The sequence below is a fragment of the Lissotriton helveticus genome, chromosome 2_1 (genome assembly GCF_964261635.1).
Source record: "Lissotriton helveticus chromosome 2_1, aLisHel1.1, whole genome shotgun sequence".
In the NCBI taxonomy this organism is placed as follows: Eukaryota; Metazoa; Chordata; class Amphibia; order Caudata; family Salamandridae; genus Lissotriton; species Lissotriton helveticus.
In genome coordinates, this window is record NC_136059.1 from 285,088,275 (window position 1) to 285,101,781 (window position 13,507).

The 13,507-nt window shown below is 45.6% G+C and overlaps 1 protein-coding gene across 1 annotated transcript in view; it reads right to left on the reverse strand.

The window, feature by feature from the left end:
- Positions 1-1,390: 1,390 nt before the first annotated feature.
- Positions 1,391-13,507, reverse strand: part of CCDC68 (coiled-coil domain containing 68) — a 219,396-nt gene continuing 207,279 nt past the window's right edge. Inside the window, exon 11 of the mRNA XM_078674823.1 lies at positions 1,391-4,710. Coding sequence (XP_078530949.1) covers positions 4,644-4,710 — 67 coding nt within the window. The 3' untranslated portion in view covers positions 1,391-4,643. The remainder of the gene's footprint in view (positions 4,711-13,507) is intronic.

Sequence of the window (13,507 nt, forward strand, 5' to 3'; positions counted from 1 at the left end):
ATGGGCTGGAGGGTGAATTGGTTAAGGTGTTGCTCTTTCATGCTGATCTGTCCTTAGAAAGAGTTTTGAAGAATTTAGAATATCGCCCAGGTTGATGAGAAGATCAGAATTATCCAATGAACTTACAACTAAGGCTGATTCTGTATGCTACATCCGGTGTCTCATTCAGCTCCTCTCTACCATAGAATGAACCACCTTTGGAGCCAGAAAGGTTAAAGGTAGTTTGCTGTGATGTTTTGTTAAGCTTTTCTGTAACAGTATGAAGTGAACATATGCCGGGTGGTTGGTTCGGGGTTTCCCCTGTGGCTATCACTGCACTTAGAGAACAAAATGTCAGGGATTGTTTTAAGCAAGAGTGGGCTCTGGTGTTAATAGAGGTTCAAGCCAGGGTTGAATGGTTTTTATTTGGACGGACCACAGTTTGATTTTAACTACTTTGACCATCCGGGTAAATTCTTGGAGCTAGCTCTCTTGCAAACTTTAGGTAGAGTCTGAGGAGTATTACGTAGAGGCAAGGAAGAGGGGGGGAGGAGTATGCCATTAGGATGTGATGTTTCCAGTAGCAGATGCTGGATCGAAGGCAAGACTCCCTAGCCCTCTGACCATAGGGTGTGTGAGGTTTGATAAAACTGCTATGTCCAGTACTGTGTCTAGTGCCTCTACAGGGCCTTCTGTAGAGAGCGGGACAGATTTGGCAGTAGGGGAGATCATTCTTTGATAGGCAGTGGCGGTTTGCCATTGAAGTCTGGCTCTCTGCCCAGTGTTCTTGAGCAGCGTATGCGGGGGTGTTTACATCTGTGGATTTGCTGAATACTCTGTAAGGACTGTAAGACTTGGGCAGTGCCCTGCTTCAACAGGTTCTAAAATCAGTAGAAAGGCAGCCTCTGCATCTCAAGATGTGCTATTGATGGAAAAGTAGGGTTTTGTTGCAGTTTGTTACTGTTCGGGCTGCTGTGTTATGGCGTGGGTCCCTCACAGACCCAGGTCAAATTGACACTAAGCTCTGAGCAGTGTACCAAGAGAGCAGGTTATGCGATGGGTCAATCCGCTGGAGTGGTCTAAAGCAGGGCAGGCAGAAACCGCTAGGGACTAACCGGGATACAGCTGAGACACCAAGATCAGGCGGGCAGCCGAGATTCAGGAACACTCTGAACAATTTGTTGAAGCAAACTGTTTTTCTTGCAGAACTAGAACAGTAGCTTGGTAAAAGAAATCTCGATGGACAACACTACTCCTATGCCCAGTCTACAGGAGTATACGGTAGAAAGGATTTAACTGCGTTATAATTAAAAAAAATATATACAAATTTAGACTTCAACTAAAGAAACTGTAATTTAAGCAACTTTAACTAACGTTTACTGGAAAAATGAAAACGATTGTAGGACAGAAATTGGACAGTACTTTCATTTAATTTATTTAATGCACTTTTATTGAACAGAACATTCATCTTCATAATTATGACTTCTAGAAATGAAAAATAACTCACAAATAGCAACAGTGAAGCCATAATTCTAAATATTGTAATGTATATACATGGTCAGAATAATTAAACAATGAAAAAATTGTGTAAATTTGTTAAACGGCTGCATAACTGCTCTTTAGTAACACAGTATTAATAATGCCAACTTACTATGAAATGGTCATACCATACATTAATTGAATAAATGTGAACACAGCTCTTCACAAATAATTTAATCACAAACTGGAAATATTAACATTTAATCGGGCTCCGTTCCCTGTGGTTCGTTTTACATACTTGTGCAAAGATCTGCGAATCACTGAATTTATGGCAAAACTTGCTTCCTACTTGCTCTGCTAGGAAGTCAGTCAACTTCACGAAAAAAACCTTGTAATTTTGCATAGTTTTAATGAAGATGGGAGCTCCAGCTACAATGATGGATAATGATTCTAGTCAGAGAGCTTAAATTAGACAAAACTCCTCTTCTTTAAAGGACCACCTCACAACTTGTTCATACCATGAATCAATAACATGCTAAAGAATCACCCCTTCCATGTGTGTTTTTAAATACCTATCAAGGTGACTTCATACTAGAAACCATTGACATTCTGGACCATACGCCCCATCAGCCTTCTATGATGGCTATGACCACGCCGCCTACCCAATGACCACTTAACCCATGAACCATATGCAGGATTCAGGAAGTGCTCCATGCCTCATTGAGTATGGAGGCTGACAATGTCCCATTAGACTATTTTTGGGCAGTGTCCATTCCAAATTTTGTTTTGTGCTCAATCTGTACAACCAACAGCCCCACAATGTGACAGTGTACCATCTGTCATAATAGGTTTGTGACAAAGGCTGTTGCCTAATATTGGTCACTGATAAATTCCCTTTTACGGACTATATATGGCGATAAGACCTTACTAACAGTGGTAAAATGACCTGGAAGACAGCGAGTCTTTTATATATTACAATTTACTCTTCAAACAAGAGAGGTGAGTTCATTTGGCCAGAAGCACAAAAATGTGGATGTTCAAGCAGGCATAAGCTATATATCCTCATATTTGGGGATTCCTCCCACCAGTTTTACTCCTAGGAAAACTGCTTCTTTTTGTTTCCCTGGCATTTGCCGATCACACCTAATCTGTTTTTTTTTAAATCTGTTGAGTCCCATTGGAATAAATATTAGCATTACAACACTCCCCAACTTGCTTCACAAGACAAAGTGTGCTTCAAACGATTAACTTCCTTCTCTTAAAACACATGAAAAAACAGTAGGATATTTGGGGCACTTCCGCAAACTTATTGCATCAGGTCTCCTTTGAATACTAACAAAGTTCAGGCTTTTTGGTGTTCATCACATTTGCCCTAGACACTGCCATAGAAGTGCTCAATAGCCCGATCGCACGCACCCACCAGTTACCATGTAGAAAACCTGCCCATGCAGAAAGGGTTCCAAAGGGAAGGATAATTCATGGGCTGGCAAGATAAATCCTCATAATAATTCTATAAATCCGTTATTTTTTCTCTCAAAAGCCTTTCCCATACCCAATTCTAACTTCTGCATGAAGAAACATTTGTAAATAAGCATTATAAGTCTTGATGACTACAAATGGAAGCACTAGGGCAGAAGGAAAAAAGGACACAAATGGCTTATTTCTTCATCCATATCTCAACACAGCCACATCTGCTGTAACCCTAAGACGGCGTTGAGGTGTGAAGGAAGGCGAGCTAAACTTTTTAAAGTTGTTTACAAGTGTTTAATATACTCCCAGGTCAAGAGGATTGTGCTGACTATTCTAAAATAAAAACTTCCATCCTTTTGTCCACAAGTTGGAACCACTTAGTGGACAATAAGGCAACATGGTTGTTCCCATCATAAACTGATAGCTATAAATACATTGGTTGATCTAAAACAAGAATCACTAACCAGCTATTTACAGAAAAAAAATGGGTTCGTTTAGCAATTGGGCATTCAAGGGCAGCACATATTTTTTCTAATCATGCATGCAGGTAAAACCGCACCATCTGGGCGAGCCAATGGCAACGCAGCGTCAATTAATGAAGATGCTTTGTAGCTCGGCCATTTTACATCCATGTGGTTCTGCAGAATGGTCTTATTTCACTCTAGCTAGTCCTTCTATTTTCTTTTGCTCATTTTACCACAACAAACGTAAATAACTGTGGAAGACTTTATGGTAATGAGATACCCCACTATTGAACAGCTAGCTTAGATACTGCTTTAATTGCTCCTGGTGGCTGGTTGATTAGTTCCTTTGGCTAGGGAAAAGTTTTCTAAACTCTTCCAAGTGATCTTGGCAAATGAGTTTTACAACTTAGCATGTGTGGGATTGCAGTCAGCTTGGCGTGTGATGCGGCATTAAAAAAATTACAGTATGTGATTACAGTATGTGATTCCCAATTTGGATAGGTCTCTGAACATTTTATATTATCAAAATGCCTGCCTACTTTATGTCAACATTAGGCACTGCACTTGCATGTTGTTTATCGTTCTAGTGTACTTAATGGCTTACCACAGTAGTGTCTGTCAATCATCATGGTATGACAAAGCGCTTAACACGTTAACACCTACACGAAGGAGAATGTTAGCCACTGCCCCACAGTTCAAAGGCATGCACACTGTATCAATTTATAAAAAGTAGGGATATAAACCCTAAACTGGCTCATTTCACAATCTTCAAAGCCTTAGAATGACACATTAGCTCAAGCCACAGTACTCTGTCACGTCAAATGAGTGTAATACTCACCATGTGACCGACTACCCTCGACTCTGATTTATTCAAAGATCATTCATTCTAGTTGCGCTCATGTCATGTTGTGTGTGCAAGCCAGTAGAATAAAAGCTCAGTCATCTCCAAAGCAGCTCGCCATCGGCCACTTTTCAACCTTCGAGTATCACGGGTTCCAGAAGCTTCCAGAGCACCCCATGATGAAGTCCATCTGCACTGCTGTATGCACTGTAAACCCTTTGGCAAATTATGGTCCATTGCTTTACACAGCCACATCTTTCTTGCATTATAAAAATAAAGAAATAACAATGGTGAACTATAAATTCGACGATTCTTCTCAGTTTCGAACAACAAGTCCTGCTTGTTCACGCACATTTAGTCCTTTCTTTTTGGTTTCTCCTTTTGCGTCACTCCAGGGGTTGTACGTCAACCTAGCTTTTCTTCTTCCGTAGACTGAGCAACATCATATAGGGAGACATGATCTCAAAGGCGGACTCGCTGCAAAACAGAGGCACATTCAATAATTATTCACTAGCATGGATTTCTATTTTTTTTTACATAAGTAGATGAAACAGCATGTGCCGCAGTAGATGCACCCCGTAGAGGAGAATGCATCTCCAGCCTCTTAGTAATGCTTGGCTTAGCATTCTTACAACAGATTTGCATTGCACCTGGACAGCCATGTGGTCACTAAACTGCAGACCAATTTCTGACGTTGGAGTTTTGAATGGTGCTTTATCAGTATCTGCATGTAGGACACCTGAATACAGTTCATTTAGGACAACGGCATGTTGAAATAGAGTTTAATAGAGACGAATATTAATAGTGTCATTTTATACTATACCTGATGCCATAATTCCGTTGTTTCCGAGTAGTGCAAAACAATTATTGCCTAATGCATTTTACCCACCTTGCAAGAATGGAAGGATATCACATTTGTCAGAGGTGAGTGTTCCTCCCCTGAGCCATCCTCTGATAGGCTGATGCAGTTTGCGTCACGTTTATTCTTAAAGTGAAGCTGTATTTATTGGCCATATAACCAGCCTATTCTTGCTGTAGCTCAAGGTTCTGTGTCTGGCCCATTAAGTTTTACTCACAATACCTATTCCATTATCTTCTTGGAGCTAATTAGATTTTTCTGCATGGTCACCCCAGATTTTTTAATCTTTTTCTGGAATTCATTTTTGCTGGTCTCCTGCTAGCGAAACTCCTTATCAGGCCGTTCTCATGCGCTGGGGATGTAGCGGCCTGGCTCTGTGTCCTTGGGAGATGATAACAAGTGTTGCTATTGCAGGTGCAGATGCCTCTTGTATGAGACCATTGTCCACATCCCTGGTGGACCAGTACTTTTCCATTATGGGCGTGTTTTACTCTGCCTTCTTGTAATATAATGTATCACCATGATGATGTGAGGCAGTCCTTCTCGGCACACTCTTAGGGGTGAGGTCGATATAGGGCCCTCTCATATGGGAGTTTGTGGCCTAATAAACTTGCTTTGTTTATTCTTCTCCACTGTCCGGCTGACTTATTTTGGGTAACTATAGGTGAGTGAGGTAAGTCACTCAGGTGGATTTGAGCCACGCTTATCAGATGGCGCCCGAACAGGTACTCCGCGATTAGGATCTTTCTCACCCGTAAGTGGGTAGCAGAAGGCCGGAGACCCCCTGGTCGGCACGGTGGGTCCGGGTACCCACTTTGATGCCGAGCTTGGTTCTCGCAGCGCTGCCCCACCCTGCTGATTGGAGGAGGTCTCGGTCCGTGATCCTACGCCGGAGTCCGGAAGGCGGAACCTTGGAGCTGACCGTGTTGGTCCAGCCAGCCGGAAGTGGAGAACGGTAGAGGTCGGGACCGCACACGGAAGGTAAGTGGTCCGACTGGTGATTGAGGGGCCGGAGTGCTCCGTGAGACCGGTGTGTCTCTGGTGATTGGAGGAGCCGGTGTGCTTCTGGGGCTAGTGTGCTCCGGGAAACTCAGGGCGTGGATAGCGCTCTGACAGACTTGATGGAGATTGGGGAACGAGGGTTTGTGAAAATTCCGACTGGATAAGTACTGCGGGTTGGTGAGCGGCTTGCTGCGCGAGGATTTTGGGCTCGCCCAAACACCTAATGTGGTGATTTACGGGAGAGTGTCGGGTCCCGCGTGGTGTGGCACCTGCCGATTTGTAGTGCTGCCCGGGAAACGGATTGGTTTCCCAGTCTCGGAACAGCGAGTGTAGGCTGTTCAGTCTGCGGTAGTGTCCAGGTTTCCCAGGACTTGGTCGACGGGCCTTGTCCCATTTTTGTAACACGTGTTTTAGTACGGATTCTGTTTGATTAAATATATGCATATGATATTGTGAATTTTTCTTGTGTTGTTGTGTGTTGTAGGATTACAAAATGCCGTGCTTTAGTAAATTGCGGTGTTTCGGGTGTTGCGATGAGGTTTCAGATGTGAGATTGGCTAAGAGCCAACCTGCCCCTCAGGAAGGTTCTCCAAATTTCGACATGTACGTTAAACACGGCTTGCCTCCTATTTTGTTTTCCTCTTTATGGCATAAGTATACAATGGATAATGTGGATTTGCAGTGGCCCCTATTGGGTCTTCTCTCGATGCAGAAAAATTAGACTATTTACAAGACAAATTATTTGCTAGGCGCAGCCGCCAGAGTATGTTTGATTCTTTGCGAATGTGGCAGAAGGAGGTACGGGAACGGCAGATAAGGGAAGAGAAGGTTGCTCAGAAAAGATCGGCACAGACTATGGCGCAAAAGGCGAGAGAACACACTAAGAAAGAGAATGAACTGCGGATTGAGCGCGCAGATAGGCGTTTTCGGTTGTTGGAAAATAAGTGCTATGTGGTAAAGGAAGAGGACGTAGACGAGATGGAAGATATTTTGAGCGCCCGACCTCCTCCCCCATATGCTCCACAGTCACTGTACCCCGTGCTCGGAGATTCCGCCCCACAGGCGGTGGTTTCAGTTCCCCAAGTCGGTGCCCCTCCCTTGTCCGGTACACCTGCTTCCTCTGCAGGGGGACCTACTTCCCCTTCTACCACGGCACCCTTACTCCCTTTCTCGGCGGCGAGCCCTGCGTCTGCTGTGCTATCCCCGGTGCTCTCTGCTGGCCCTGCTATCCCCACTGTTTCTGCCAGCGCCACCCCTCAGAGCACGTTGCGAACACCTGCTAGAGGAGCGGAGGGAGGTCTACTCCATCAGGTACGGAAGTTACTAACACGCGGTACTATACCCCTAGACGAGAAAACAATGGTAGCTAATCAAGCTTGTCAATGGGCCAGGAATAACATTTATTCATTAGAAGATATTTGGTCTACTATGAAGGATTATGAGCCTTTAATGCAGCAACACGCTTTGTGGCACATGTCAACGACCCTAATAGCGTTATGGGAGCAGGGATATGGCGGTGAGGCGCCGGCGATTCTTCGCGATATTAAGGCTCATGCTTACAGGGCTAATACTGGTGCGGGAGAAGTGCTCCGTAGTCTGAGGTATTTGTTGGAATACAGGAATGAGCTAACGGTAACAGGTGAGACTCACTTCCCGGGGATACATCCAATGCGTGAGGTACACCCTATATTTCACCCTGAGGTATCTGAAATAATAGACCCGACCACCTTGGCAGTAACCAGACCACGTGTAGATGCTCATTTTCAAGAACAATGGGTGTATACGCCCTGGAAAAGGAGCGAGGTATTAGCTCTGAAGGCGCAGTTACCCGACTCTAGAAAAAACCCAACGGCTTATTACAAGGAATTAACAGAGACAGCATCCTCAACAGTAATGACGTTAGCAGATATTGAACTGTTTTTCGGATTATTGGTTCCCGTGGATGTGTGGAGACAGGTGAAGGGTTCGGAACATAGAGAGGAGTTAGGCGGGACTTGGGCAGAATTTACAGATTGGGATAAGGAACGTAAGCCAGGCGAAAAACCGAAACCTGAGATACTAGCATTACCCGGGCGCATAATTAAATATATGCATTCACTCATTCCTCCTAAAAAGGTAGATTGGGATAAGTTAACGGCTTGCAAACAAAAAAAGGATGAGGCAGTTTCAGATTTCTTCACTCGCTTTGAGGAAACGTTTATGGATTTTAGCGGGCAGGATATCTCTCAAGATGGTGGGCTGCGTCTCTTTGTCAATAGATTTGTTACGAATTTACTGCCAGAAATATCGGCCCGACTGCAAGCGTCTGAAAGTACATGGACAACATCTACCCCCTCAGGCATCTTAAGCATGGCCCAGTATTATGAACATAGAGAGAATGAGAATAAAGACAGGCAGGAAAAGAAGGCGAAAGATTTGAAGACGAAGGTTTTGTTGCAGCAAGTAGCGAAGGGCAGAGGACGGGGAGCCCCGCCCGCGTCAGGTGGTCGAGGAAGTAGTTTCGGGAGAGGAGAGAGAAGAGAGCGTTTGGGACCCAACCAGTGCGCTAACTGCAAACAGGAAGGGCACTGGTGGAAGGATTGTCCACTACTGCGGTCCCAGGCTGGACCTGGTAGGGGGCGAGGTCGGGGAGAAGCGCCTAGAGACAATAGGCAGTCCGAGGAGGGTAGGAGACCTGGAGGAAATTATTTTGACGGAGGAAGGGATAGACCGCATTCCCAGAGGGAGGGCGATGATGGCAGGGATAGACAGTTCTACAACGATGCGTACGCCGAGGATGATTTCACAGGATTTTCCTATAACTAGGACAGCGTAGGGCAGAGTGAGGGACCTGTTTCTGTGGATGTTGATCAACGTGGGCCTTATGTAACGGCAGACTTGTCGGGATCCCATCAGAAATTTTTATTGGATACAGGTGCTACGAAAAGTTCTGTAGCACGTTCTCAGGTTCCAGGGGCAGCTCTGTCTGGCAAGACTAATGTTTCAGTGGGGTTTTCTGGTACCCCGGTGATTAGCCCCATCTCTAAGCCATTGACACTTACGATTGGCCCCTTTACTGTTGACTCCCCTTTTCTTTTGACTTCGAATTGTGGTGAGAATTTGCTGGGTTTGGATCTGCTAAAAAGATTGCATGCTACGATTTACTGCTCTCCGGATGGTGTGTACCTTACAATGGGTCCTTCAGTCGCGCGTGCGCAGCAATGTTTTTCAAAGGATGAACCCCTCCCAGTTTAATTCAGGGATGTCCCTTCGAGCTTGTGGGCCTGTAGCGATACTGATGTGGGTAAGATGGACATTGCACCGGTGTCCATAAATGTTAAGGTGGGAGCAAAGCTGCCTCGCATACCTCAATATAAGATTTCTAGAGATGGAGAGAGGGCTCTGTTGCAGATTATACAGGATTTGATCGGATCAGGGGTGGTCGAGGAGACAGACTCTAACATTTGTAATAGCCCGATACTTCCGATACTGAAAAGGTCCTCAGGTGCCGAGGGTGAGAATACACCTGATGTCTATCGTTTTGTGATTGATTTACGCCATGTTAATAAGGTGGTTGAGCCCCAGTACCCAGTGGTTTCTGACATTACTACCATTTTGACTATGATACCTCCGTCAGCAAAATATTTTTCAGTATTGGACCTTAAGAATGCGTTCTTCAGTATACCCGTACACCCAGATAGCAGGTACCTCTTCGGATTCTCATTGGCCGGACGCAGTTTTAGATTTACGAGAATTCCTCAAGGTTATACAGAAAGTCCCAGTATTTACAGTCAAGCATTAAAAGCACAGTTAGATGATTTGGAGCTCCCACAGGGCAATGTCTTGTTGCAATATGTGGACGATATTCTCATCGCCTCCGACAATGAGGAGGGATGCCGTGAGTCGACAGTTAAATTGTTATACCATTTGGCTCAGAAGGGACACAAGGTGTCTCTCCCTAAATTCCAATATTGTCGACAGGAGGTTACTTATCTCGGTCACCTCCTATCGAAGGACGGGAGAAGGCTGACACCAGAGCGCATCAGGGCAATAACTAACATGACAGTCCCTAACACACAGCGAGAGGTGCGCGCATTCTTGGGAATAACATCGTACTGTCGTCAGTGGATACCTAATTATGCTTTACTAACGAAACCCCTGCTGTATCTGACCACGAAAGAAGTGTGTGAACCCCTACCTTGGACACCTGCATGCCAAGAAGCGTTTGAGTTGTTGAAGACTGCTTTATGTTCTGCACCCGTTTTGGGAACACCCAATTACCAGAAGCCTTTTGTACTCTATGTGCACGAGGCGGAAGGTTGCGCGTTGTCTGTTTTAACACAAGATTTTGGAGGGAAACAGAGACCGTGTGCTTACTTCTCTGCAATGCTCGACAATGTGGCAAGAGCGCTTCCGAGCTGTCTAAGGGCTACAGCGGCTGCTGCAGTCTCGATAAGACAGTCGGCAGGGCTCGTACTGGGTTCAGCTCTTACGGTAATGGTACCACATGCAGTGGACATTTTACTAAACAGAACACAGACGCAGCATTTAACTAGTGCTCGTCTGACAGGATATGAGATGACATTATTTGCCCCACATGTGACGATAAAAAGATGTGCTACCCTGAATCCAGCAACACTGTTGCCCCTCCCTTCGGATGAGGAAACTGGTGAAGTACATGACTGCCTGTTCCGAACGGAGGAGGAAACAAAAGGGAGAGTAGATTTGACGGACAAACCCCTAGATAACGCTGACGGAGAGTTATATGTTGATGGGTCCTGTTTTAAATTAGCGGACGGCACCACAACAGCAGCATATGCAGTGACAACATTACACACAGTGGTGGAGACTTCTAGAGTCCCGTATAACTCAGCTCAGGCCGCAGAGATAATAGCGTTGATGCGTGCATGTGAACTGAGTGAAGGATTGGATGTGAACATTTATACTGACAGCCAATACGCCTTTGGCGTGGCTCATAGCTATGGAAGACTGTGGGCAGAGAGGGGATTTTTGACATCACACGGACAACGCATTCAACACGGCCCATTGATATTGCGCTTGTTGACGGCTCTAACGCTTCCCAGAAGGCTGGCAGTCATAAAGTGTAGCGCACACAAAGCAGTGGTTGATGATGTGGGACAGGGAAACGCGTTTGCAGATCAGACAGCCAAAGAAACTGCCAGGAACAGACTCCCGCGAATGTTTGTGGCTGGACCGGCTAGATGTGTACCAGACATTAATATGTTTTCTGATACTGTACAGAGTGTGCGAAACATACAGGAGAAAGTGACTGAGGAGGAGCTGAGGGACAGGAAGAATGGAAAGGGACAGCTGGACTCGGATGAGTGTTGGACGGATGTGACTGACAAAAGACGATGGTTGCTCCCAAATGCATATGTCCTTCCAGTGGTGACGATGGCCCATGGACCAGCTCACATAAGTGCTAAAGGAATATGTAAATTATTAGATCCCGTATGGAGTAATAAGAACATTTCCAGGGTGGCCACACGCATGGTACAACAGTGCATGATTTGTCTAAGACACAATCCTGGGAAGGGAACACCTGTCCCTGTGGGTAACTTTGCACCCCCAACATACCCCTTTGAAGTAATACAGATGGATTACATTGAAATGGAAAGAGTGAACAATCTCAAATATGTACTTGTGGTGGTGTGCGCATTCAGTAGGTGGGTGGAGGCCTTTCCAACAAAAGACTGTACAGCCATGTCGACAGCTAAAATGTTGATCAAGGAATATTTCAGCAGGTTCGGGTTACCTAGGGTGATCTGGAGTGATAACGGTACATCCTTCAATGCAGAACTGATGAAAAATATATGTAAGGGATTACAAATCTCTCAAAAATTCCACGCAGCCTTACACCCACAGGCGGCGGGTTTAGTTGAAAGATTTAATGGTACGTTGAAACTGAAAATGGCCAAGATACAGGAAAGTACTGGGTTGCGGTGGCCAGACGCTCTTCCCCTTGCTCTACTCTCCACACGAGTTACAGTAAATTCCAAGACAGGTGTTTCCCCCCATGAAGTTGTATTCGGCAGGCCAGCAAATGTGTGGGGAGTTCCCAGACCCAAATGTTTCTCAGAGATAGAATATCCTATGTTGACAGACTACTTGTATGCCTTGACTAAAGATCTCCATTCTGTTCACCAGCAGGTAGCAGACACACTGAAGCCGCTGCCTGAGGGGCCCGGTCACGGCATCAACCCAGGGGACTGGGTCGTCGTTAAGAAGTACCAGCGGAAGTCCTGCTTGGAGCCCAGGTGGTCTGAGCCGAGGTTGGTGCTGCTCACCACCCGCACCGCACTTCGAGTGGACGGTCGTAAGGCGTGGACGCATGCCTCTCATGTGAAAAAGGTTCCACTGCCTTTACCCTATGATGCCTGGGTAAGAGGTGGCATTGCAGATCACGAAACAGAATCGTTGCCTAAGTATCTCCCTTTCTCTGATGCTGTGTTGATTGGGGAGGAGCACGACGACAAAGCACGGAAGCCAGACCTGAGTAGGAGTAGCAAGGCTTCTATTGGTCACGGTGCTCCGGTGACCGAAGCCACCTCTTGTTCGAACGACCAACCAATTCTGTTTTCAGACCACGAAGTGCGAGGGAGCACTCGCTATAACTTGCGGCCCAGGAAAGAGAGGCAAATGCATTGAGCACTGGAAGAAGGGCTGAGATAGGGATAGGAGTGGACTATAGTCGATAGGTTAATGCAGCAATAGGGATGGACTGCTGAAAGGAGCCCTGGTGCACTTCTGAGACATTGTTGGATGGAACATTAGAGTCAAACGTGGGCCCAAGTTTAGTGCTCCTGAGTCACTACAGTTGTGTGGCTCCGTCGAGGGAATAGGGTTTGTGAAGCTGAAAGCCTGCCTATGAGGCTTTAACGGACATAGGGAGAACAGCCCATCGAAGGGTGAAGAACCCCTCTGGCCGGTTTTGGAGTGTCTGAACTTTTTAGTAGTGTCCTTAGTTTTTGAACTTTTAGGATATCCCTTGCCCCGTTCTTTAGCAGAAATGTACCCTTTTGGTCGTCCAATACCCGATGAGGAACAGCCTTTTGCTGCTCCCCGCAGACCGGAACCAGATTCACCATGGCGTGCCCTATCACGAAAAAGTAAAATTGTGGTTATTGTAGTGCTCATTATGGTCTTTTTGATCATGCTTGGAATACTGGTTTTTCTAGACAAAGCTTACCCAGTCCACAAAATGGTCCCTACCCCTTCTCCCTTACCAGAACATAATATGGTTACTGTCGATTATGGTGAACAATGCATGAGAAAAGGTTACCGTGATAATGTCTTCATAAAAACGTTACATCATGCACACGCAGTATACAATGTGACAGATTGCTGGGTATGTGGGTTGCTCCCTTCTGCAGCGTATAAGAAGGACAGGTTATTGGCACTGCAATTGACCCC